The 25,571-nt window shown below is 34.2% G+C and overlaps 2 protein-coding genes across 2 annotated transcripts in view; both read left to right on the top strand.

Annotated features, from left to right (window-relative positions):
• Positions 1 to 25,571, top strand: part of LOC139484919 (kelch domain-containing protein 10-like) — a 154,228-nt gene that overhangs the window by 69,576 nt on the left and 59,081 nt on the right. Inside the window, exon 5 of the mRNA XM_071268971.1 lies at positions 5,660 to 5,802. Coding sequence (XP_071125072.1) covers positions 5,660 to 5,802 — 143 coding nt within the window. The remainder of the gene's footprint in view (positions 1 to 5,659; positions 5,803 to 25,571) is intronic.
• On the top strand, positions 13,641 to 23,758 carry LOC139484883 (uncharacterized). The gene is made up of 2 exons (XM_071268906.1): positions 13,641 to 14,341; positions 20,361 to 23,758. The coding sequence occupies exon 2, from the start codon at positions 20,771 to 20,773 to the stop codon at positions 21,755 to 21,757; it is 987 nt and encodes a 328-aa protein (XP_071125007.1). The 5' UTR covers positions 13,641 to 14,341; positions 20,361 to 20,770; the 3' UTR covers positions 21,758 to 23,758.

Below are 25,571 nucleotides of genomic sequence, written 5' to 3'. Positions count from 1 at the left end.
GCCCTTTTTTTGGCCCCTTATTCCTTAGCTATTGGTAATAATACTCCCAAAATCAATCCCAACCTTCCTTTTGTGGTTATAAACCTTGTGTCAAAATTTCATAGATTTCTATTTACTTAAACTAAAGTTATAGTGCGAAAATCAAGAAAATGCTTATTTGGGCCCTTTTTGGCCCCTAATTCCTAAAATGTTGGGACCAAAACTCCCAAAATCAATCCCAGCCTTCCTTTGTGGTCATAAACCTTGTGTTAAAATTTTATAGATTTCCATTCACTTTTAATAAAGTTAGAGTGCTAAAACTAAAAGTATTCGGACGACGACGCAGACGACGACGCCAACGTGATACCAATATACGACCAAAATTTTTTCAATTTTTGCGGTCGTATAAAAATGTGTCCATGAACTTGTTTTCAAATTAAATCAGTTTGAATGATGAAAAGCAGTCGAATTCTACATCTTTTCCCGATATGTCCCAGTTTGACATCGCAAAAACAATATTTTAAGTTATCAGCGTGAAATATCTGTAACTATATCGTATGGTATTAAACTTGGACCTTGGTCCAGACACAACTTCCCACAAGAGCCTATGCAATTATTCGCTTATTGCTGTTTCAAAGAAAGATTGAATGCATAGAATCATAAAACAAAGTTGATTCTTTTTGAATTATCATGAAATAATATAATTTAATTACGGGTGCCACATGTGGAGCAGGATCAGCATTCCCTTCTGGAGCACCTGAGATCACATCAAAATTTTTTGCTTAATCTTTAGTTTTCTGTATTCTGTTTTGTAAACTATTGCATGTTTGTCATTTTCTTTTAAAGCCATGGCATCGTTAGTTTATTTTTGATTATGAGTTTGTATGTCCCTCTGGTATCTTTCGTCCCTCTTTTACACCACATATGCTTGTTGCTATGCAATAAGTAGTGTTACATAAGATATTTTTTAAGTAAATGATCATTATGCACATGATGCATAATTGATCTTTTTATGTTAGTTTAGTTTTTATCAGGCATGCATTTATATTATTTATAAATACTTTTAAATTGTGCTTGTTATCCATGAATTGAGCGTGGGTTTTTTTCAAGTATCAGTTGGTTACTAGGCATTTATGTCATGAATAACTGTTGCTAAGGAGAGTTTTGCGTCTCTTAACGCACAATTTGACTGTCATTGTGTTTTATTTTATCACCAGCAGGCTTCTAGTGATTTATTTTGTGCATTTTTGTTTAAAATCAACATTGTATATTTTCAGCCTCAATAGGTTGCTATGCAAAAAAGATGATTGCCATGGAGATTTTATGCATATTTTTCTACTCAATTGAATACACTTTTATGTGACACCTATTTTTTCAGTACAAATTAATTCATATTTGCATTTTTTTATGATAGTGACCCCTATTAGGTGACAAAATTTGTAGTTTTTGTACAAAATTGCTTCTGAAACAGCATAATGTTGGGTAGCTGCCACCTATAAAAATTCAATAGTCTACCCAATTTTATTTTTTCTTTGAATTATATTATAGTCATCATTTTTGTCAGTACCATATTTTATATTATATACATCTGGATTTTTTACAATTTTGACCCAAATTTGCTTATTTTTGTGTAAAATTTATAAACTTGCACCCTTTGATTTTCCTGTTACCATAGCAACCACAAATAAACATTTTTTTAAGAACAGATTTTTTTTAGCTTATAATTTTAAGGTTATATAATTAAAATATTTACTTGCAATGACCACTATTCTTTATTCTGATATTATATTTCATGTCGGAATATCCTGGTTTTTTAGCTCACCTGGCCCGAAGGGCCAAGTGAGCTTTTCCCATCACTTGGCGTCCGTCGTCGTCCGTCGTCCGTCGTCGTCAACTTTTACAAAAATCTTCTCCTCTGAAACTACTGGGCCAAATTAAACCAAACTTGGCCACAATCATCATTGGGGTATCTAGTTTAAAAAATGTGTGGCGTGACCCGGCCAACCAACCAAGATGGCCGCCATGGCTAAAAATAGAACATAGGGGTAAAATGCAGTTTTTGGCTTATAACTCAAAAACAAAAGCATTTAGAGCAAATCTGACATGGGGGTTAAATTGTTTATCAGGTCAAGATCTATCTGCCCTCAAATTTTCAGATGAATCCGACAACACGTTATTGGTTTGCTGCCCCTGAATTGGTAATTTTAAGGAAATTTTGCTGTTTTGGGTTATTATCTTGAATATTATTATAGATAGAGATAAACTGTAAACAGCAATAATGTTCAGCAAAGTAAGATTTACAAATAAGTCAGCATGACCAAAATGGTCAGTTGACCCCTGAAGGAGTTATTGCCCTTTATTGTCAATTTTTAACCATTTTTTCGTAAATCTTAGTAATCTTTTACAAAAATCTTCTTCTCTGAAACTACTGGGCCAAATTAAACTAAACTTTGCCACAATCATCATTGGGGTAATTTGTTTAATAAATGTGTGGCGTGACCTGGCCAATCAACCAAAATGGCTGCCACGGCTAATAATAGAACATAGGGGTAAAATGCAGTTTTTGGCTTATAACTCAAAAAACCGAAGGATTAAGAGAAAATCTGACAGGGTTTAATTGTTTATCAGGTCAAGATCTATCTGCCCTGATGTTTTCACATGGATCGGACAACCCGTTGTTAGGTTACTGTCCTGAATTGGTAATTTTAAGGAAATTTTGCCGTTTTTTGTTTTTATCTTGAATATTATTATAGATAGAGATAAACTGTATACAGCAATAACGTTCAGCAAAATAAGATCTACAAATAAGTTTACATGACCAAAATAGTCAACTGACCCCTTAAGGAGTTATTGCCCTTTATAGTTAATTTTTAACATTTTTCATAAATTTTTGTAAATTTGTAGAAAATATTTTCCACTGTAATTACTGGGCCAAGTTCATTATAGACAGAGATAATTGTAGCAACAAGAATGTTCAGTAAAGTAAGATCTACAAACACATCACTATCACCAAAACACAATTATGTCATGAATTTATCCGTGTCCATTATTTAATATGCACAAGACCAAGGTGAGCGACACAGGCTCTTTAGAGCCTCTAGTTTTTCCTCAAATAGTGTCTCAGATTCACTAGTTTCTATGGTAACCATTATTTAACTGTCAAAAAACAAATTTTTTCCTCACAAATGATCGTTATTGTTTGTCGTATGATCTTTTAAGACTGAGATGTTTATTTTAAGCAAGGTTTGATGATTTTTTTTTTCACTTTCCACCTGAAGCTCTCTGCTCATTGGCACTGCCTCTTTAAAATGTTTTATAAAGGTTTTGGGACGACTTATAAAAAGTCAATGGTATTTGATATGCATTTGTATTAGCATTGGCACAACTCATTTACATGGAGATTGTTTAGCCTTGTAACTCAGTCATGGTTCATTGACATAACTTTTGTAAGATGAAGTATTGCTATTTTGATTTCAACATTTGCATAATCAAAATTACAAAGAGGCGAGACATATCTCTGTGATAACAGTTTATTATTTAAAAGCAAAAAATACTGACATTACAGGAGATTCACACCAAACAGGATTGTGTAAATTATCATATTAAATATTGAGCAATCATAAAGCAAGAAATCTTCAAGTGCACAGTATTAAACAATAGCAGGAAATATTCATTGCACATTATGATGAAATAGCACAATAGCAGGAAATATTCATTGCACACTATTATGAAATAGCACAATAGAAAGAAATTTTCAAATGAAAAGTATTACACAATAGCAAGAAATATCCAATTGTACAATATTGCGCAAAAGCATTAAATCTTCAATTGCACAGTATTGCACAATAGCAAGAAATATCCAATTGCACAGTATTGAGCAATAGCAAGAAATCTTCAATTGCGCAATAGCAGAAAATGTTTTATTCAAAGTATTGCACAGTAGCACAATTTTGCACAACATCCCAGTATTGCATAATAGCAGTGTTGCGCAATTTGATTAATATAAATATTCTAACCCTGTTAAAAAAAAATCACCACATTATACTCTTCCTCAGTAATTATTTCAGAAATATACTGTTTTAATTCTCAATTTTATTATATGTACCTGTCTGGAATGCCACAGATTTTAGTTTTACTTAAGGAACTTAAAACCTGCATAGAGTCAGCAAACATTTTTGAGGATAGTTAATTCAGCTTGAACTCCTCAATTAATAACTTAACATCACATTTCTTACAAAAATGTGTTAAAGTCACCCCAAAATTTTAATTTATTAGCCTCAAAAGTTAAACTTTGAGGTAATGAGAGGTATATGAATGGACCCAGAGGGACCTTTAATGAAAACAAAGAGGTACATCTTGATTATCATCTTAGATTCATCTTTTGTATCATATTCCAATGTTTTTATACATAGAGATGAATATTTGATCATTTATTGGTGAATTTATTGGTTCACACTCTATTCTATGATGAGGCAGCTAATTTCGTTTTTTGATGTAAGTTTCCTTAAATTGCTGAATCTGCATCACACATTCTTCTAAATTCATCTCAAACTATTAAACTGATTATAACAAAACTTGACAGTTGTACTTGAAGTATGTAGCATTTTACAATCTTAGTAATCTTTTAGAAAAATCTTCTCCTCTGAAACTACTGGACCAAATTTAACCAAACTTAGCCATAATCATCATTGGGGTATCTAGTTAAAAAAATGTGTCCGGTAACTCGGCCAACAAACCAAGATGGCCGCCATGGCTAAAAATAGAACATTTGGGTAAAATGCAGTTTTTGGCTTATAACTCAAAAACCAAAGCATTAAGAGCAAATCTGACAGGAAGTAAAATTGTTGATCAGGTCACGATCTATCTGCCCTGGAATTTTCAGATGAATCGGATAATCGGTTGGTAGGTTGCTGTCCCTGAATTGGTAATTTTATAGATAGAGATAAACTGTAAACAATAATGTACAGCAAAGTTAGAACTAAAAATAAGTCAGTATGACCAAAATAGTCAATTCACCCCCTAAGGAGTTATTGCCCTTCATAGTCAATTTTAACAATTTTCTTAAAATTTGAAGATTTTCAATAACATTTTCCACAGAAAGTACTGTTATAGATAGAGATAATTGTAAGCAGCAAGAATGTTTAGTAAAGTAAGATCTACAAACACATCACCATCACCAAAACACAATTTTGTCATGAATCCATCTGTGTCCATTGTTTAATATTCACATAGACCAAGGTGAGCGACACAGGCTCTTTAGAGCCTCTAGTTTTATATTCTATATTAAACATTATGTCTATGTCGAAATTCCAAGAGTCAAGATTTTATTGAATTTGCTGTAATTTCATGGCTGTGTGTAACTGATGAAAATCATTATAAAAATATGAAATCTGCTTTTGCTAACCAAAAGTTAAATAAAGTTATTGTAATACTCATGATAGGGTTTTCACTTGCTATTTGCTATATTCACTTTGTAATGAGTGTGAAGGATATGTCACTTTTTCAAGTTTATTGGTATATGATAAGATCAAGATAATAGTATGAAATATTTATGAAGAGTTTTGAGATTTAAACAAAATTAATTAGTATGATATTTAATACAACTTTTTTTTTGCTCACTCTAACCTCTAAAGAATTGAATTGTGACCCTTTAAGGTTTAATTCTTATTTGAATTTGTAGGCTATGGCAAGACTAGGAAAAGATGTGTATGTTTGTGGAGGAACTACAGGCTTTGTATATAACATGGATATTCATAGACTAGACATCTATACTGGTGTGTGGGAGAAATTACAAGTACAATCCAAATATACTCCAAGTAGTCGGTATGTAAAAATTTTGGTATAGTACTACTGTATTATAAACATGAATAAAAGGCTTCACTGACTGCAGCCGGATAGGATCGCAGAGATCGAACCCTTAACAGTTAAAGCAAGTTTGGACACAATATTCAAGCTTGACACTGTATGAATTTAAATTGTGATAATTTTTTTGACATGGTATAGATTTCTGACCCAAAATAAATGTGGTCAAAGGTCTTGAAATTATGTTGTGCAATACTGTTCAATTGAAACTTTTCAAAATTTTGAAGAAAAAATATATAAACCTGAAAACAGTTTGAAAAAACAAATACATGTACCCCAAAATTCAATGCCATCCTTTCCTTTGAGGTATGAAATCTTGTTTTAACATGTAAGGGAGATCAATACACTTGAACACAAGTGCTTGTTTGTTGCTCCTTTTTAGCTCACCTGGCCCGAAGTTAACCGTCGTTAACTTTTACAAAAATCTTCTCCTCTGAAACTACTGGGCCAAATCAAACCAAACTTGGCCACAATCATCATTGGGGTATCTAGTTTAAAAAATGTGTGGCGTGACCCGGTCAACCGACCAAGATAGCCGCCACGGCTAAAAATAGAACATAGGGGTAAAATGCAGTTTTTGGCTTATAACTCAAAAACCAAAGCATTTAGAGCAAATCTGACAGGAAGTAAAATTGTTTATCAGGTCAAGATCTATCTCCCCTGAAATTTTTAGATGAATCGGTCAATCGGTTGTTGGGTTGCTGCCCCTGAATTGGTAATTTTGAGGAAATTTTGCTGTTTTTGGTTATTATCTTGAATATTATTATAGATAGAGATAAACTGTAAACAGCAATAATGTTCAGCAAAGTAAGATCTACAAATAAGTCAACATGACCAAAATGGTCAGTTGACCCATTTAGGAGTTATTGCCCTTTATAGTCAATTTTTAACCATTTTTCGTTAATTAAAGTAATCTTTTACAAAAATCTTCTCTGATGAAACTACTGGGCCAAATTAATCCAAACTTGGCCACAATCATCTTTGGGGTATCTAGTTTAAAAAATGTGTGGCGTGACCTGGTCAACCAACCAAGATGGCCGCCACGGCTAAAAATAGAACAAAGGGGTAAAATGCAGTTTTTGGCTTATAACTCAAAAACCAAAGCATTTTGAGGAAATCTGACTTGGGATAAAAATGTTTATCAGGTCAAGATCTATCTGCCCTGAAATTTACAGATGAATCGGTCAATCGGTTGTTGGGTTGCTGCCCCTGAATTGGTAGTTTTGAGGAAATTTTGCTGTTTTTGGTTATTATCTTGAATATTATTATAGATAGAGATAAACTGTAAACAGCAATAATGTTCAGCAAAGTAAGATCTACAAATAAGTCAACATGACCAAAATGGTCAGTTGACCCGTTTAGGAGTTATTGCCCTTTATAGTCAATTTTTAACCATTTTTCGTAAATTAAAGTAATCTTTTACAAAAATCTTCTCCTCTGAAACTACTGGGCCAAATTAATCCAAACTTGGCCACAATCATCTTTGGGGAATCTAGTTTAAAAAATGTGTGGCGTGACCTGGTCAACCAACCAAGATGGCCGCCACCGCTAAAAATAGAACATAGGGGTAAAATGCAGTTTTTGGCTTATAACTCAAAAACCAAAGCATTTTGAGGAAATCTGACGTGGGATAAAAATGTTTATCAGGTCAAGATCTATCTGCCCTGAAATTTACAGATGAATCAGTCAATCGGTTGTTGGGTTGCTGCCCCTGAATTGGTAATTTTGAGGAAATTTTGCTGTTTTTGGTTATTATCTTGAATATTATTATAGATAGAGATAAACTGTAAACAGCAATAATGTTCAGCAAAGTAAGATCTACAAATAAGTCAACATGACCAAAATGGTCAGTTGACCCGTTTAGGAGTTATTGCCCTTTATAGTCAATTTTTAACCATTTTTCGTAAATTAAAGTAATCTTTTACAAAAATCTTCTCCTCTGAAACTACTGGGCCAAATTAATCCAAACTTGGCCACAATCATCTTTGGGGTATCTAGTTTAAAAAATGTGTGGCGTGACCTGGTCAACCAACCAAGATGGCCGCCACCGCTAAAAATAGAACATAGGGGTAAAATGCAGTTTTTGGCTTATAACTCAAAAACCAAAGCATTTTGAAGAAATCTGACGTGGGATAAAAATGTTTATCAGGTCAAGATCTATCTGCCCTGAAATTTTCAGATGAATCGGTCAATCGGTTGTTGGGTTGCTGCCCCTGAATTGGTAATTTTGAGGAAATTTTGCTGTTTTTGGTTATTATCTTGAATATTATTATAGATAGAGATGAATTGTAAACAGCAATAATGTTCAGCAAAGTAAGATCTACAAATAAGTCAACATGACCAAAATGGTCAGTTGACCCCTTTAGGAGTTATTGCCCTTTATAGTCAATCTTTAACCATTTTTCATAAATCTAAGTAATCTTTTACAAAATCTCCACTGAAACTACTAGGCCACAATCATCTTTGGGGTATCTAGTTTGAAAAATGTGTCCGATGACCTGGCCATTCAACCAAGATGGCCGCCACGGCTAAAAATAGAACATAGGGGTAAAATGCAGTTTTTGGCTTATAACTATGAAACCAAAGCATCTAGAGCAAATCTGACAAGAAGTTTAATTGTTAATCAAGTCAATATCTATCTGCCCTGAATTTTTCTGATGAATTGGACAACTGGTTGTTGGGTTGCTGCCCTCCAATTGGTAATTTTTAAAGAAATTTTGCCGTTTTTGGTTATCTTGAATACTATTATAGATAGAGATGAATTGTAAACAGCAATAATGTTCAGCAAAGGAAGATCTACAAATAAGTCAACATGACCAAAATGGTCAGTTGACCCCTTTAGGAGTTATTGCCCTTTATAGTCAATCTTTAACCATTTTTCATAAATCTAAGTAATCTTTTACAAAATCTCCACTGAAACTACTAGGCCACAATCATCTTTGGGGTATCTAGTTTGAAAAATGTGTCCGATGACCTGGCCATTCAACCAAGATGGCCGCCACGGCTAAAAATAGAACATAGGGGTAAAATGCAGTTTTTGGCTTATAACTATGAAACCAAAGCATCTAGAGCAAATCTGACAAGAAGTTTAATTGTTAATCAAGTCAATATCTATCTGCCCTGAATTTTTCTGATGAATTGGACAACTGGTTGTTGGGTTGCTGCCCTCCAATTGGTAATTTTTAAAGAAATTTTGCCGTTTTTGGTTATCTTGAATACTATTATAGATAGCGATAAACTGTAAACAGCAATAATGTTCAGCAAAGTAAGATCTACAAATAAGTCAACATGACCTAAATGGTCAATTGACCCCTTAAGGAGTTATTGCCCTTTATAGTCAATTTTTAACAATTTTCATTAATTTGGTAAATTTATGTAAATTTTTACCAAATATAGTTCTCTGTTACTAATGGGCAAAGTTCATTATAGATATAATTGTAAGAAGCAAAATCGTTCAGTAAAGTAAGAACTTCAAACACATCACCATCACCAAAATACAATTTTGTCATGAATCCATTTGTGTCCTTTGTTTAATATGCACATAGACCAAGGTGAGCGACACAGGCTCTTTAGAGCCTCTAGTTATAGATAGAGATAAACTGTAAACGGCAATAATGTACAGCAAAGTAAGAACTAAAAATAAGTCAGTATGACCAAAATAGTCAATTGACCCCCTAAGGAGTTATTGCCCTTCATAGTCAATTTTTAACAATTTTCTTAAAATTTGAAGATTTTCAATAGCATTTTCCACAGAAAGTACTGTTATAGATATTTGTAAGCAGCAAGGATGTTAAGTAAAGTAAGATCTACAAACACATCACCATCACCAAAACACAATTTTGTCATGAATCCATCTGTGTCCATTGTTTAATATTCACAAGGACCAAGGTGAGCGACACAGGCTCTTTAGAGCCTCTAGTTTGCCAATTATTCCTGCATGGTTGGGGCAATTACCCCCAAACTCAATCCCAGCCTTCCCTTTGTGATATGGCCCCCTTGTGGCACAAATTAAGAGAGATCCATACACTTTCACACAAACTAGAATAACGCTTTGTCCCCTAGTTCGTAAACTACTTTTACCATAACCCTCCAAAATCAATCTCAAATTTCCTTTTTTTGGTATTGAACATTTTTGTAAAATTTAATAGAGATCCATTCACTTAAACCAAATTTACTGTCCGGAAACCAAATGTGTCTGGTTTTAAACCAGGGGGGTTCCAAAATGTTGGGGGAGGGGGAGATTTTTTTATATTAAATTTTTTTTTAATTTTAGAAAAGTTTCAAGGAAAAATCTTCAGTTGCACAGTATTGCGCAATAGATATAAAGGATCTTTGATCACATTTATTATCTGTCAGAAACCTATAATATCTCAATTTTTTTTTATCACAATTCAAATTCAGACAGAATCAAGATTGAATATTGTGTCCAAATCTATCCCTACTGTTCAGGGTTTAATTGACCTCTGTCGTCGTATCAGGCTGCGTTCAGCAAAATAAGTCAACATGAACAAACAACCAAGACAAATTTAACCAAACTTGGCACAATTATTCAGGGATTCAGTGATCACTTACATTTAATATATCCAAGTGAACTTGAAATTAAAGATACTACCGACACAGATAAATCTGCTTCATATTTAGACCTTTTTCTCGAAATGACTACTGATGGTAGGTTGAATACCAAAATTTTATGACAAACGCGATGATTTTAGTTTTCCTATAATCAACTTTCCATTTCTGTGTAGCAACATCCCAGCGGCACCAGCATATGGAGTATATCTGTCTTAATTGATACGTTGTTTTAGAGCTAGCTCAAAGTACGTTTTTTTTTGAACGAGGAATACTGATTTCTCAAAAGTTGGAAAGACAGGGCTATGAATCAATCAAATTAAGGTCATCACTCAAGAAATTTTACGGTTGCCATCATGAGCTGATTGGCCATTATGACAAAAGTGTGTCAGAAATCATATCTGATATTCTTCCTCAGTCATAATAACCTTCCATCATTACCGAACTGAACAAAGAAATAACACGACGGGTGCCGTATTAGGTGCAGAAAATGCTTACCCGTCCGGAGCACCTGATTTCACTGCCGGTTTTTAGTGGAGTTTGTGTTGTTTCTTATTTATTATTTATAACTGTTGATGTCAATGTCCTTTGGTTTTATGAGTCTTTGTTTACTTCTTGGTTTTGATTGTTATTGTCTTATGAATAAGGTATCTAGTTTAAAAAATGAGTCTGATGACCTCCCCTGCCAACCAACATGGACAACATGACTAAAAAAAGAACATAGGGGTAAAATGCAGTTTTTAGCTAATATCTCTGAAACTAAAGCATTTATAGCAAATTTGAAATGTGTAAAAATGTTCATCAGGTTAAGATCTATCTGTCCTGAATTTTACACACTACACAGACAAGTCGTTGTTAGGTTGCTGCAACTGAAAAAGGAATTTTAAGGCAATTTTTGCAGTTTTGGTTTTTATCTTGAATAGAATAATAGATAAAGATAAATTGAAAACAGCTATAGTGTTCAGCAAAGTCAGATCTACAAATAAGTCAACATGACCATAATGGTCAATTGACTCCATATGGCTCTAACCATTGAGGAATTAGGGGCAAAAAAGGGAGAACAACTAGATTTGTCTGGTTAAAGGACAATAAAGACAATTTAAAAGCATTGTAAGGGAGGTAATCCAAATACATTAAAATACAATGGTGTTTATGTTTGGATTTACCTCCCTTTCACTACTTGTACAAAAAGAATAAAGCAATGCTAGGTTTTGGACTATTTGCCAAAAAGGAGAGGGGTTTGTAGTGGGGGAGTCAATAGGCAACAGCATAGTGTATTGCAAAAAAAGAAAAAGGTGGGTTTGGGTTGGTGGTCAATTTGCAAAAGCACGAAATCAAAACATATATAAATTCAAATCATATAGCCAATTATAAGTTCTGCTGGATTTGGCAAAACTTTTAGGAATTTTGGTCCTCAATGCTCTTCAACTTTGTACTTTATTTGGCCTTTTTAACTTTTTTGGATTCGAGCGTCACTGATGAGTCTTTTGTAGACGAAACGCGCGTCTGGCGTATATACAAAATTTAGTCCTGGTATCTACATGTATGATGAGTGTATTTGACTACAGTTATTCTGTGTCAGAAACTTATTATGTGTCAAATAATTAATTACAATTCAAATTCAGACTGTATCAAGCGCGAATATTGTGTCCATTTTTACCCCAACTGATCAGGGTTGGACCTTTGCGGTCATGTCCAGCTGCGCTCAGCATAGCAATTTCTTCGCTAATGTCTCTGAAACTAAAGCAAAGTATAACAGTTGCATTAATGCATGCATTAATTGTAAATAAAAATATCAGGTGAGCGAGACAGGCTCCTTGGGACCTTTAGTTCTTATTTTAATGTTATGAAACCTACCGTATACACAATGATTATAACTACAAAACACTAAAAAATCTTCATTTGCACAGTATTGCGCAATAGCAAGACATCATCAATTGCACAATATTGTGCAATAGCAAGAAATCTTCAGTTGCACAGTATTACGCAATAGCAAGAAATATCCTATTGCACTGTATTGTGCAATAGAAAGAAAACTGTCCGTTACACAGTATTGCGGAATAGAACAGTATTGGGCAGTAGCACAATATCACAGTATTGTGCAATAGCACAGTACATATTTTAACTCATTCCAAATTTTTAAGATCTTTCAATACATTTATTTTGTGTCAAAAACCTACATTTTGTCCGAAATTTGATCAAAATTGAAATTCAGATAGTATCAAGCTTGAATATTGTGTCTAAACTTGCACCAACTGTTAAGGGTTTGACCTCTGCAATCGTGTCGGGCTGGGCTTTTCCTGTCTTTTGGACTGAATAAAAAATGTGTTACACCATCCATCATCTTAGTATTTTTCAATGTCTTTATTACTAGGACTTTCAGGAAAACACACTATTGAAATAGTTTTACTCCTAGCCCAATCAAGTGCATCTGCCCTTCTTTTTTGAATTTGCAAAAAGACCCCTCACTTTCATTGAAAATATCTTTATATTGTTATCCATGGTTATAGCTGAAGTGATGATTTATAAAACATATAAGTATAAGTTCATAAGTAAATATATACAATTGTAACAAATTAGACATACATAAACATACACACATACAAACATAAGATGTCCCATATTATTTTCTTCATTCAACAATGAATAAATAAACTAATTTACAGTATGGCATGTAATAGTTATAAATAAATCTAGTGAAAGAATAGATGTGTTTATGTAAGATAAGATTACATATTTAGTTAATAATCAATATTTAGATTTGTTTCCCCTATACTGTTTATATAGTGACAGTATAATTTACATTTAATAAAACAATTATAAAGAGATATTTCTCTTATACTATTTACCGTATATACAGGAATTTGTAATTCAGAATTGACATTTAAAACTTCATCATTTATCTTTTACATTTATATCTATCTATTTATATTTACTTAAACTGTACATTTTCCAAAAATATGTAAAAAAAAAACCCAGATGTAACAGACTAAAATAATATCTGATTAGTTTCCGTCTCTAGATTTTTTTTTCAATTCTATACGACTGCAAAAAATTTTGCGGTCGTATATTGGTATCACGTCGTCGTCCTCCTCGTCGTCGTCAGCATCGTCTGAAGACGGATCGTTTCCGGATAATAACTTTAGTAAAAGTATATAGAAATCAATAAAATTTGACACAATGTTTATAACCACAAAAGGAAGATTGGGTTTGATTTTGGGTGTTATGGTCCCTAAGCTTTAGGAATTAGGGGCCCAAAGGGGCCCAAAACAAGCATTTATCTAGTGTCAGTACAAACAGTTGTGTATAAGTATTTCAATTGTTCTGAAATTGTACCACAATGTTTAATACCATAAGTAGATGGTTGGGATATATTTTGTGGGTTATGGGGCAAACAGTCTAGGAATAAAGGGCCAAAAAGGGGCCAAAAACAAGCATTTTTGTAGTTTCAAGACAATAAATTGTAGTTATCTGTCTTTGTCCAGAATGGTTGTTGAATCACCTAAAACCAATGCTTTATGAATAATAAAGGCAACAGTAGTATACCGCTGTTCAAAACTCGTAAATTTTCTTTGAAAATTTGAGTTATTTTTCTTTGTCCAGAATAGTACATGTAGTTGAATCAACTTAAATCAATGCTATATACAATATACAATGCAATATTCACCTTACTACCAACTGATAAATTGAAGCAGTCTTTACCATTCAGTGATTTCAAGCAATTTGATCACCATTCTAGGGTTATGTCCTTTACAAATGGAAAAATTGAAGAATTTTTTATACGACCGCAAAATTTGAAAAATTTTTCGTCGTATATTGCTATCACGTTGGCGTCGTCGTCCGAATACTTTAGTTTTCGCACTCTAACTTTAGTAAAAGTGAATAGAAATCTATGAAATTTTAACATAAGGTTAATGACCACAAAAGGAAGGTGGGGATTGATTTTGGGAGTTTTGTTCCTAACATTTTAGGAATTAGGGGCCAAAAAGGGCCCAAATAAGCATTTTCTTGTTTTTCGCACAGTAACTTAATTTTAAGTTAATAGAAATCTATGAAATTTTGACACAAGGTTTATGACAATCAAAGGAAGGTTGGGATTGATTTTTGGAGTTTTGGTTCTAACATTTTAGGAATTAGGGGCCAAAAAGGGGTCCAAATATGCATTTTTCTTGGTTTTCGCACCATAACTTTTGTATAAGTAAATAGATATCTATGAAATTTCAACACAAGGTTTATGACCACAAAAGGAAGGTTGGTATTGATTTTGGGAGTTTTGGTCTTAACAGTTTAGGAATTAGGGGCCAAAAAGGCGCCAAATAAGCGTTTTTCTTGGTTTTCGCACCATAACTTTAGTATAGGTAAATAGAAATCTATGAAATTTAAACACAAGGTTTATGACCATAAAAGGAAGGTTGGTATTGATTTTGGGAGTTTTGGTCCTAACAGTTTAGGAATAAGGGGCCCAAAGGGTCCAAAATTAAACTTTGTTTGATTTCATCAAAAATTTAATAATTGGGGTTCTTTGATATGCCGAATCTAACTGTGTATGTAGATTCTTAATTTTTGGTCCCGTTTTCAAATTGGTCTACATTAAGGTCCAAAGGGTCCAAAATTAAACTTAGTTTGATTTTAACAAAAATTGAATCATTGGGGTTCTTTGATATGCTGAATCTAAAAATGTACTTAGATTTTTGATTATTGGTCCAGTTTTCAAGTTAGTCCAGATTGGGGTCCAAAATTAAACTTTGTTTGATTTCATCAAAAATGAATAATTGGGGTTCTTTGATATGCCAAATCTAACTGTGTTAGTAGATTCTTAATTTTTGGTCCCGTTTTCAAATTGGTCTTTATTAAGGTCCAAAGGGTCCAAAATTAAACTAAGTTTGATTTTAACAAAAATTGAATTCTTGGGCTTCTTTGATATGCTGAATCTAAACGTGTACTTAGATTTTTGATTATGGGCAAAGTTTTCAAGTTGGTCCAAATCAGGATTCCAAATTATTATATTAAGTATTGTGCAATAGCAAGAAATTTTCAATTGCACAGTATTCAGCAATAGAAAGAAATCTTCAATTGTACAGTATTGTGCAATAGCGAGAAATTTTCAATTGCACAGTATTGTTCAATAGCAAGAAATCTTCAATTGACAGTATTGCGCAATAGCAAGAAATATCTAATTGCACAATGATGTGAAATAGCAATCAATTTTCAATTGGAGTTATCTTTCTTTGTCCAGAATAGATATTTGTGCTAAAGCAAGATATTTTCAATATTCTTTGAAAATTTGAGTTATCTTTCTTTGTCCAGAATAGTAGTTGAATCAACTTAAATCATTGTTTTATACAATATACAATGTATTTTCACTTTTCTACCAACTGATAAATTAAAACAATCTTTACCATTCAGTGATAAAAAGCACTTTTGTTTACATTTTAATATTTTATGATGTATTTAAATGAGCAGTTATTGTTGCAAACTCCATTAGAAATTTGAATTGAGATCAGTTTTGGAATAAGGGAAAGAGGGATGTGAAAACAAAATTAGGGGGGGGGTCAATTTTTCTCATTTCATTTTTCATAAATAAAAAGAAAATTTCTTCAAACATTTTTTTGAGAGGATTAATATTCAACAGCATAGTGAAATTTTTTTTTTAAAGTTCATAAGACCACATTCATTCTGTGTCAGAAACCTATGCTGTGTCAACTATTTAATCACAATCCAAATTTAGAGCTGAATCCAGCTTGAATGTTGTGTCCATACTTTCCCCAAATGTTCAGGGTTCAACCTCTGCGGTCGTATAAAGCTGCGCCCTGCGGAGCATCTGGTTAGTTTCTGTTTTCTTAACTTCTGTTTGTCTCAACTAAATTTAATGAAATGTGTATATGATGCTTATTACCTCTAAACTCAGTTTGAGTTCAATTTTTGGCAGCTACACTTTTACAGTTCTTGAGTTATGTCCCTTTATAACGTTATATGCTAGCGAGGGCATCATCTGTGTCCCTTTGGACACTGGCACTCCCCATTTTTATACGACCGCAAATTTTGAAAAAATTTTCGTCGTATATTGCTATCACGTTGGCGTCGGCGTCGTCGTCGTCGTCGTCGTCGTCGTCGTCGTCGGCGTCGTCGTCGTCGTCGGCGTCGTCCGGCGTCCGAATACTTTTAGTTTTCGCACTCTAACTTTAGTAAAAGTGAATGGAAATCTATGAAATTTTAACACAAGGTTTATGACCACAAAAGGAAGGTTGGTATTGATTTTGGGAGTTTTGGTCCCAACATTTTAGGAATTAGGGGCCAAAAAGGGCCCAAATAAGCATTTTCTTGGTTTTCGCACTATAACTTTAGTTTAAGTTAATAGAAATCTATGAAATTTTGACACAAGGTTTATGACCACAAAAGAACGGTTGGGATTGATTTTGGGAGTTTTGGTCTCAACAGTTTAGGAATTAGGGGCCAAAAAAGGGCCCAAATAAGCATTATTCTTGGTTTTCGCACAATAACATTAGTTTAAGTAAATAGAAATCAATGAAATTTAAACACAATGTTAATGACTACAAAAGGAAGGTTGGTATTGATTTTGGGAGTTTAGGTCCCAACAGTTTAGGAATTAGGGGCCAAAAAGGGACCCAAATAAGCATTTTTCTTGGTTTTCGCACTATAACTTTAGTTTAAGTTAATAGAAATCTATGAAATTTTGACACAAGGTTTATGACCACAAAAGAACGGTTGGGATTGATTTTGGGAGTTTTGGTCTCAACAGTTTAGGAATTAGGGGCCAAAAAAGGGCCCAAATAAGCATTATTCTTGGTTTTCGCACAATAACATTAGTTTAAGTAAATAGAAATCAATGAAATTTAAACACAATGTTAATGACTACAAAAGGAAGGTTGGTATTGATTTTGGGAGTTTAGGTCCCAACGGTTTAGGAATTAGGGGCCAAAAAGGGACCCAAATAAGCATTTTTCTTGGTTTTCGCACCATAACGTTAGTATAAGTAAATAGAAATCTATGAAATTTAAACACAAGGTTTATGACCATAAAAGAAAGGTTGGGTTTGATTTTGGGAGTTTTGGTCCCAACATAATAAGGGGCCCAAAGGGTCCAAAATTAATTTTTTGTTTGATTTCATCAAAATTGAATAATTGGGGTTCTTTGATATGCTGAATCTAACTGTCATGACTGTGTATGTAGATTCTTAACTTTTGGTCCCGTTTTCAAATTGGTCTACATTAAGGTCCAAAGGGTCCAAAATTAAACTTAGTTTGATTTTGACAAAAAATGAATCAGTTTGGTTCTTTGATATGCTGAATCTAAAAATGTACTTAGATTCTTGATTATTGGCCCAGTTTTCAAGTTGGTCCAAATCGGGGTCCAAAATTAAACTTTGTTTGATTTCATCAAAAATTGAATAAATGGGGTTCTTTGATATACCAAATCTAACTGTGTATGTAGATTCTTCATTTTTGGTCCTGTTTTCAAATTGGTCTACACTAAAGTCCAAAGGGTCCAAAATTAAACTTAGTCTGATTTTAACAAAAATCGAAATCTTGAAGTTCTTTGATATGCTGAATCCAAAAATGTACTTAGATTTTTTTATTATGGGCCCAGTTTTCAAGTTGGTCCAAATCAGGATCTAAAATTATTATATTAAGTATTGTGCAATAGCAAGTCTTTTCAATTGCACAGTATTGCGCAATGGCAAGAAATATCTAATTGCACAATATTGTGAAATATCAAAAAAAAAATTAATTAGAGTTATCTTTCTTTGTCCAGAATAGTAAGCAAGAAATATCTAATTGCAAAATATTGTGCAATAGCAAGATTTTTTTTTAATTGGAGTTATCTTTCTTTGTCCAGAATCAACTTAAATCTTTGTTATATACAATATACAATGTATATTCACTTTTTACTACCAACTGATAAATTAAAATAATCTTTACCATTCAGTGATAACAAGCAGTTTTTTTACATCTTAATATTTTATGATGTATTTAAATGAGTAGTTATTGTTGCAAACTCCATTAGAAATTTTAATTGAGATTAGTTTTGGAATAAGGGAAAGGGGGATGTGATTAAAAAAATTGGGTTCAATTTTTCTCATTTGAAATTTCATAAATAAAAAAGAAAATTTCTTCAAACATTTTTTTGAGAGGATTAATATTCAACAGCATAGTGAATTGCTCTAAGAGAAACAAAAATTTTAAGTTCATTAGAACACATTCATTCTGTGTCAGAAACCTATGCTGTGTCAACTATTTAATCACAATCCAAATTTAGAGCTGAATAATCCAGCTTGAATGTTGTGTCCATACTTGCCCTAACCGTTCAGGGTTCAACCTCTGCGGTCGTATAAAGCTACGCCCTGCGGAGCATCTGGTTTTTTTAGAAGTTATTATTTATTAATATTAATTTTAACCATGACTGTCTGACATTTTATATTTTAATATATTGCCTCGTCCGACGTCATTTCATTTCCGGACAATAACTTTAGTGTAATTAGATAGAAATATATGAATTAAAACACAAGGTTTATGATCACACAAGGAAGGTTGGGATTGATTTTGGGGATTATGGTCCAAACAGGTGAGGAATTAAGGGCCAAAAGAAGACCACATAAGCATGTTTTTTAGTTTCTAGACAATAACTTATGAAATGATGTAAGGATCTCTCTGAAATTATACTACAAGTTTTCATACCACAAAGGGATGGTAAGAATTGGCTTTTTTGGTTATGGCTCAAATCACGACCGCAAAAAATAAACAAAATTTGGTCGTATATTGGTATCACATTGTCGTCGTCAGCGTCGTAATCAGCGTCGTCCGAAGACAGATGGTTTACGGATAATAACTTTAGTATAATTAAATAGAAATCAATAAAATTTTAACACAATGTTTAAAACCACAAAAGGAAGGTTTGGATTGATTTTGGGGGTTATGGTCCTAAAGGTTTAGGATCTAGGGGCCCAAAACAAGTTTTTATCTAGTCTCAGGACAATAAGTTGTGTATAAGCATTTCAATTGCTCTGAAATTGTACCACAATGTTAAATACCATAAGTAGAAGGTTGAGATAAATATTAAGGGTTATGGGGCAAATAGTCTAGGAATTAGGGGCCAAAAAGGGGTTAAAACAAGCACTTTTCTAGTTTCAGGACACTAACTTGTGTAACTGTATGGATCTCTCTGACATTGTACTACAAGGTTCCATATAACAAAGGGAAGGCTGGGATTGAGTTTGGGGTTAATTTTCCCGACCATCTAGGAATAAGGGGCCAAAAAGGGCCAAAAAGAAGCATTGTTCTAGTTTACAGACAATAACTTGTGTTTAAGTGTATGGATATCTCTGAAATTATACTACAAGGATTATAACTACAAAGGAAAGGCTGGAATTGAGTTTTGAAGTTCTTGCTGCAAAAGGAGGGGGGGGTTTCAATAAGTTTGGGGCCAACAAAGGAGCCCAAATAAGCATTGTTGTAGTTTCCAGTCAATAACTTGTGTTTAAGAGTATAAATCTCTCTGAAATTATACCACAGGTTTCCATACTACAAAGGGATGGTTATGGGGATTATGACTCAAATCATTTAGCAAATAGGGGCAAAAAAAAAGGGAAAAAAACAGGGTTTTCTGGTTAAAGGACAATTTAGGCAATTTAAAAGCAGTGTAAGGGAGGTAATCCAATTCCATTTTAAGAATACTGTTATATATATGTTTGATTACCTCCATTACACAGTAACACTGCTTGAAAACTATGTATTAAGAAATGATGATTGTCTTGAGAAGATTAGCCGTAATTTTTATACGACCGCAAAAATTGAAGAACATTTTTTGGTCGTATATTGGTATCACGTTGTCGTCGTCGTCCGAATACTTTTTAGTTTTCGCACTCTAACTTTAGTAAATGTAAATAGAAATCTATGAAATTTTAACACAAGGTTTATGACCACAAAAGGAAGGTTGGGATTGATTTTGGAAGTTTTGGTCCCAACATTTTAGGAATAAGGGGCCAAAAAGGGCCCAAATAAGCATTTTCTTGGTTTTCGCACTATAACTTTAGTTTAAGTAAATAGAAATCTATGAAATTTTGACACAAGGTTTATGACCACAAAAGGAAGGTTGGGATTGATTTTGGGAGTTTTGGTTCTAACAGTTTAGGAATTAGGGGCCAAAAAAGGTCCCTGTCGAGATTACCGCGGGATTACGACGTTCCTAAGTTTGAACATTACCATTTGCGACGTTGGTGACTTCAGTGATGTCGCCGTGGGCTCTTTGAGTTGTTATTAAAAGTTATGGCTGAACAGACGTATTTGTTTATATTAGCGAAAATATCCTACTTTTAACCTCCACATTTATGGTACTGTGACGAATGGATTTAAGCAAGCTCAAATCGATAAGATCCGGGAACAGAAGTGCTGTTACAAAACTTATTCGCAAGATAGATGCAGCGAAGCAAGATACAGATTTCGATCCAGAAGAATTGAACACAACATTTGAAAACCTTCTTCAGAAGCAAAAGATACTGAACAATTTGAATGAGCAGATACTCAACCTAGCTGAAGCAATAGATATTGAAAGTGAAATTCTAGACTCAGATGAGTATTGTATTACGTTAGAAACAAAAATAAGACACATAAGAAATTTTATTCAAGATACTCATACCACATCAGAGACACGTCAGAGTGAAACTTCATCGCAAATATTAAATGTTAACCCTCAACCGTTCGTCTCAGCAAACCTCACAGAAAACTCATGCACGCAGTTGTCACAAAATCCGTTCTCTCAAGCTACTAGTAACACAGTGAGTACTAATATAAATTCGTATACATCCGCAAGCAGTCAGAATCACTACTTACCCAAACTTACACTCCCGATATTCACATGGAATATATTAGAGTGGCAAACTTTCTGGGATTCGTATGAATGCGCCATACATTTAAACCCTTCATTGACCGATGCCCAGAAATTTAATTACCTCAAAGAGCAGTTACAGAATGAAGCATTACGCACCATAGCTGGGTTTGCACTTACTAATGCAAACTACACAGACGCCATTATTTTATTGAAGGAAAGATTCGGACAAACACACAAAATCACGCAAGCATACATACAAGCATTATTAGAAATTCCATCACCACGAAACCATCTTGTCAGTTTGAGACAATTCTATGATCAAATGGAAACTTACGTCAGAGTGCTGGAATCTTTGGGCCAGTCACAAGACTCGTATGGAACATTACTTGTACCAATTATTTTGAAAAATTACCAGGAGAAATTAAAAAAAACCTTGCCCGTGAACATGGAACAGAAAACTGGTTATTACGAGACCTCCAGAAAAGTATTTGCAATGAAATAAACATAATTGATGCGGGACAAGACACTGAAACTTCTAACAATTTACCAAGTACATCATCTTTCTTTACCGGAACTAAATCAACAAAACCCTGCCAAAATCAAGTTCTGAATACAAGAAATATACGCCAGAATTTAGACACTAAACCTTGTGTATTTTGCCACGATGTACACGCACCAGTGCATTGCGCGAACGTATCTGATCCAGCATCACGCATGAACATTGTAAAACGGGAGAAATTGTGTTTCAACTGCCTTGGAACACATCATATACATGAATGTAAGTCAAAACACTTATGCCGAAATTGCAACAAAAGACACCACACAAGTCTGTGTACTGTACGCAAATGTAACAACAAGAACCACGACAATGACAGGAGTAGACAAAGCTTGCAAAATACAAATTACAGCCAACAGCATATGAATTTTCATGGTAACAATGGACAAGCTAATCAGACATCTGTACATTTGGTAAATGACACGAATCAGAAGGAAGAGGACACGTCAATTTTTCACTCATCGTCAGTCGAGGTGCATACAAATGTTCTTTTAAAAACTACAGTAGCACCCGTATGGTCAGACCACTCATGTAGAGACACCCATATACTTTTTGACAAGGGAGCACAGAGATCATTTGTGACTGAAAATTTAGCAAGAAAACTTAATTTACATTTAGAGGGAACTGAAATTCTACAGTTATCATCATTTGGAGATAGAAACAAAAACGTAAGACATTTAGATAAATCGACAGTGTTCGTAGAAACAGATGCAGGACAGAAAATACCGATACACGTTCTAATTGTACCAATGATTGCCGTACCTTTGCAGAACAATATTCGCCAGATCAACAGAGGACTGAATTATTTATGGGGACTTAAGTTAGCACATCCGGTAACACAGGAAGAGTCTTTCGAAATATCGTTATTGATCGGAGCTGACTACTACTGGGACTTAGTCGAGGATGAAGTCATACGGGAAAATGGTCCAACCGCCGTGAGGTCAAAGTGAGGTTTCTTACTTTCCGGTCCAGTAAGCGACAAGAGGGATAACTCGTTGATGGGTACACGCATTTTTAATATTCTTGTTTCTCATAAAACGGAGGAGCATGATATAGAAACATTTTGGAGATTGGAATCGATTGGTATTAACTCGAAGGAAACAGACGAAGACGATACGGATTTTTTGGAAACATATCAAGACACTTCGATTGAACTCAGAGGTAATAAATACTTTGCAAATTTCCATGGAAACAGGAACATGACGAACTACCATCAAACTATACAGTCACAAGAAGAAGAACAGAGAACGTTATTAAGAAACTTAGTCAAGATCCTAAACTACTAAAGAAGTATGGAGATATAATCGCTGAACAGGAACGCAGAGCATTTGTTGAGACAGTAGATGAAAAGGAACAAAAAGGCGTGAAAATTCATTACATTCCACACCACCCTATACACAAGGAATCTAGCACAACTCCTATACGAATAGTATACAACTGCAGTTGTCGTCAATCACCAAGTCATCCAAGTCTAAGTGATTGTCTGATGGACACACCACCAAAATTAAATGATTTGACAAAATTCCTAGTACAGTTTAGAGCCAACCAGTTTGCTACATGTACTGATATTGAGAAAACTTTCTTACATGTTTGATTGAGCGAAGAAGATAGAGACGTTACCCGATTTTTATGGCTTAGTGACCCTACAAACCCAGGAAGTCAGCTGAAAACTTATAGGTTCAAAGCAGTGTTATTCGGAGCGACGTCTTCGCCCTTTATACTCAACACCACAATACAGAAACATTTGAAACAATTCGGAAACAGTGAAACAGCTTAAGTTCTAGAAAGAGATATTTACGTTGATAACATATTGTCTAGTATGAACAAAGAGGAAGATTTACTTACGTATTTCAAAGAAGCAAGGAGCTTGATGGCTGGAGCTAGATTCAACATGAGATCATGGAGCTCAAACAGTGCTAAATTACTAGAATTAGCTAAAGAAGAAAACGTTCTAGATACGGATAAGTATACATAACATGTAACTAAACGAGAAGTTTTGAAATGTTCTTCAAAGATTTATGATCCGGTTACAATAAGAGCGAAAATCCTGATACAAGAGTTGTGGAAATGTGGATTAGATTGGGACGAACTTATACCAGCTAATTTAAAGACTACGTGGATAGATTTGACCAAAGATTTGGAAAAGGCAATACAATTCACTATTCCTCGATATTATTTTAGCAAGCCATCAGCATCAACAGAAAGTACTTCATGTATTTACAGACGCAAGTCCAAAGGCGTACGGCGCAGCAGCTTATTTGAGTAACAAAAACGAAACAACTTTAGTAATGGCGAAAACCAGAGTAGCACCAGTCAAATGTTTAACCCTCCCACAACTTGAACTTATGGCAGCAATCATCGGCGCACGACTAGCTGCATATCTTCATTCAACACTTAATTATCCAAAAATTGTATTTTGGTCAGATAGCAGCATTGTTCTTCATTGGCTAACATCTACGAAGACATTGAAACGTTTTATAGCTAATCGAGTGATGGAAATAACAGAATTGACGCATCCATACAAATGGCGGTATTGCCCTACTGATAACAACCCGGCAGATCTTCTTACAAGAGGACTTACAATTGAACAATTTGACCAGAGTATACTTTGGCGGAAAGGACCAAATTGGTTAACAGATAGTACAAAATGGCCAGAACTAAACAGTGCAAAAAACACCGTTTTGACCTCACTGGTAGATGACAGCGAAAGTGAAGAGGAAATAGACAACTTGGATATGACGCACCAAAATAGTCCTTGCAGTATAACAAATATATTGGATATTTCGAACCATGGATCTTACATGAAATTACTACGTATTACCGCCTATGTCATCCCTTTTATCCGCAACTGTAGACGGGATAGGATTTCCAGAAAAAGCGGACTACTGGAGGTCAATGAATTTCAAACAGCAGTAAATACTTGGATTCTAGATTGTCAAGAGTCGACGTATACAGATGAAATGTCATATTTGAGAGGAGCACAACAAAGACACACAAAAGTACCCAGAGTCCGACAATTGGGACTTTTCTTAGACCAATCCGGTCTTATCAGATGTAACGGGAGAATACACAACGCACCAATACCAGAATCAGCGAAATTTCCGTACCTTATACCTGCAAATCATGCGTTAACTAGACTAATTGTATTGGACGCACACGAAAAATTACTTCATAGTGGAATGAATGCTACAGTCACCTATATTAGACAAACGTTTTGGATACCAACTATTCGACAGTATGCAAAGAAATTACTCCGTAAATGCGTTATTTGCCGCAAAGTGAATGGAAAATCGTACGTTGCACCAGACCCACCACCTTTACCAAAAATCAGATTACAGGAAGCACCACCCTTTACAGTCACTGTGGTGGACTTTACAGGAGCATTACTTGTAAGAGACGAAAATAGAATTTTAACAAAAGCATATATATGCCGGTTTTCCTGCGCTTCTACCAGAGCCGTTCATCTAGAGGTGGTCCCGAACCTAACCGAACATTTGTTTGTTCACACTTTTAGGCGTTTCGTAAGCCGCAAATCAATACCTAAGACACTTATATCAGATAATGCAACTACTTTCATTGCAGGAGCAGAGGAACTAAAACGATTATGTCGGCAACACTAAAAGAAACGTTGTCTATACGAGGAATAAAATGGAAGTTCATACCAAAACGCGCACCTTGGTATGGTGGATTCTGGGAGAGACTTATTGCGCTAACCAAGACAAGCTTGAAAAAGACACTTGGACGAACTCAAGTTAATATG

The sequence above is a fragment of the Mytilus edulis genome, chromosome 1 (genome assembly GCF_963676685.1).
Source record: "Mytilus edulis chromosome 1, xbMytEdul2.2, whole genome shotgun sequence".
NCBI classification, from domain to species: domain Eukaryota; kingdom Metazoa; phylum Mollusca; class Bivalvia; order Mytilida; family Mytilidae; genus Mytilus; species Mytilus edulis.
The sequence above is the reverse complement of the archived record's forward strand: the minus strand, read 5'-3'. Positions and strand labels throughout refer to the sequence as shown.

Coding starts and splice junctions, on each gene's coding strand:
- LOC139484883 (XM_071268906.1), top strand. CDS start 20,771: ATGGATTTAAGCAAGCTCAAATCGATAAGATCCGGGAACAGAAGTGCT.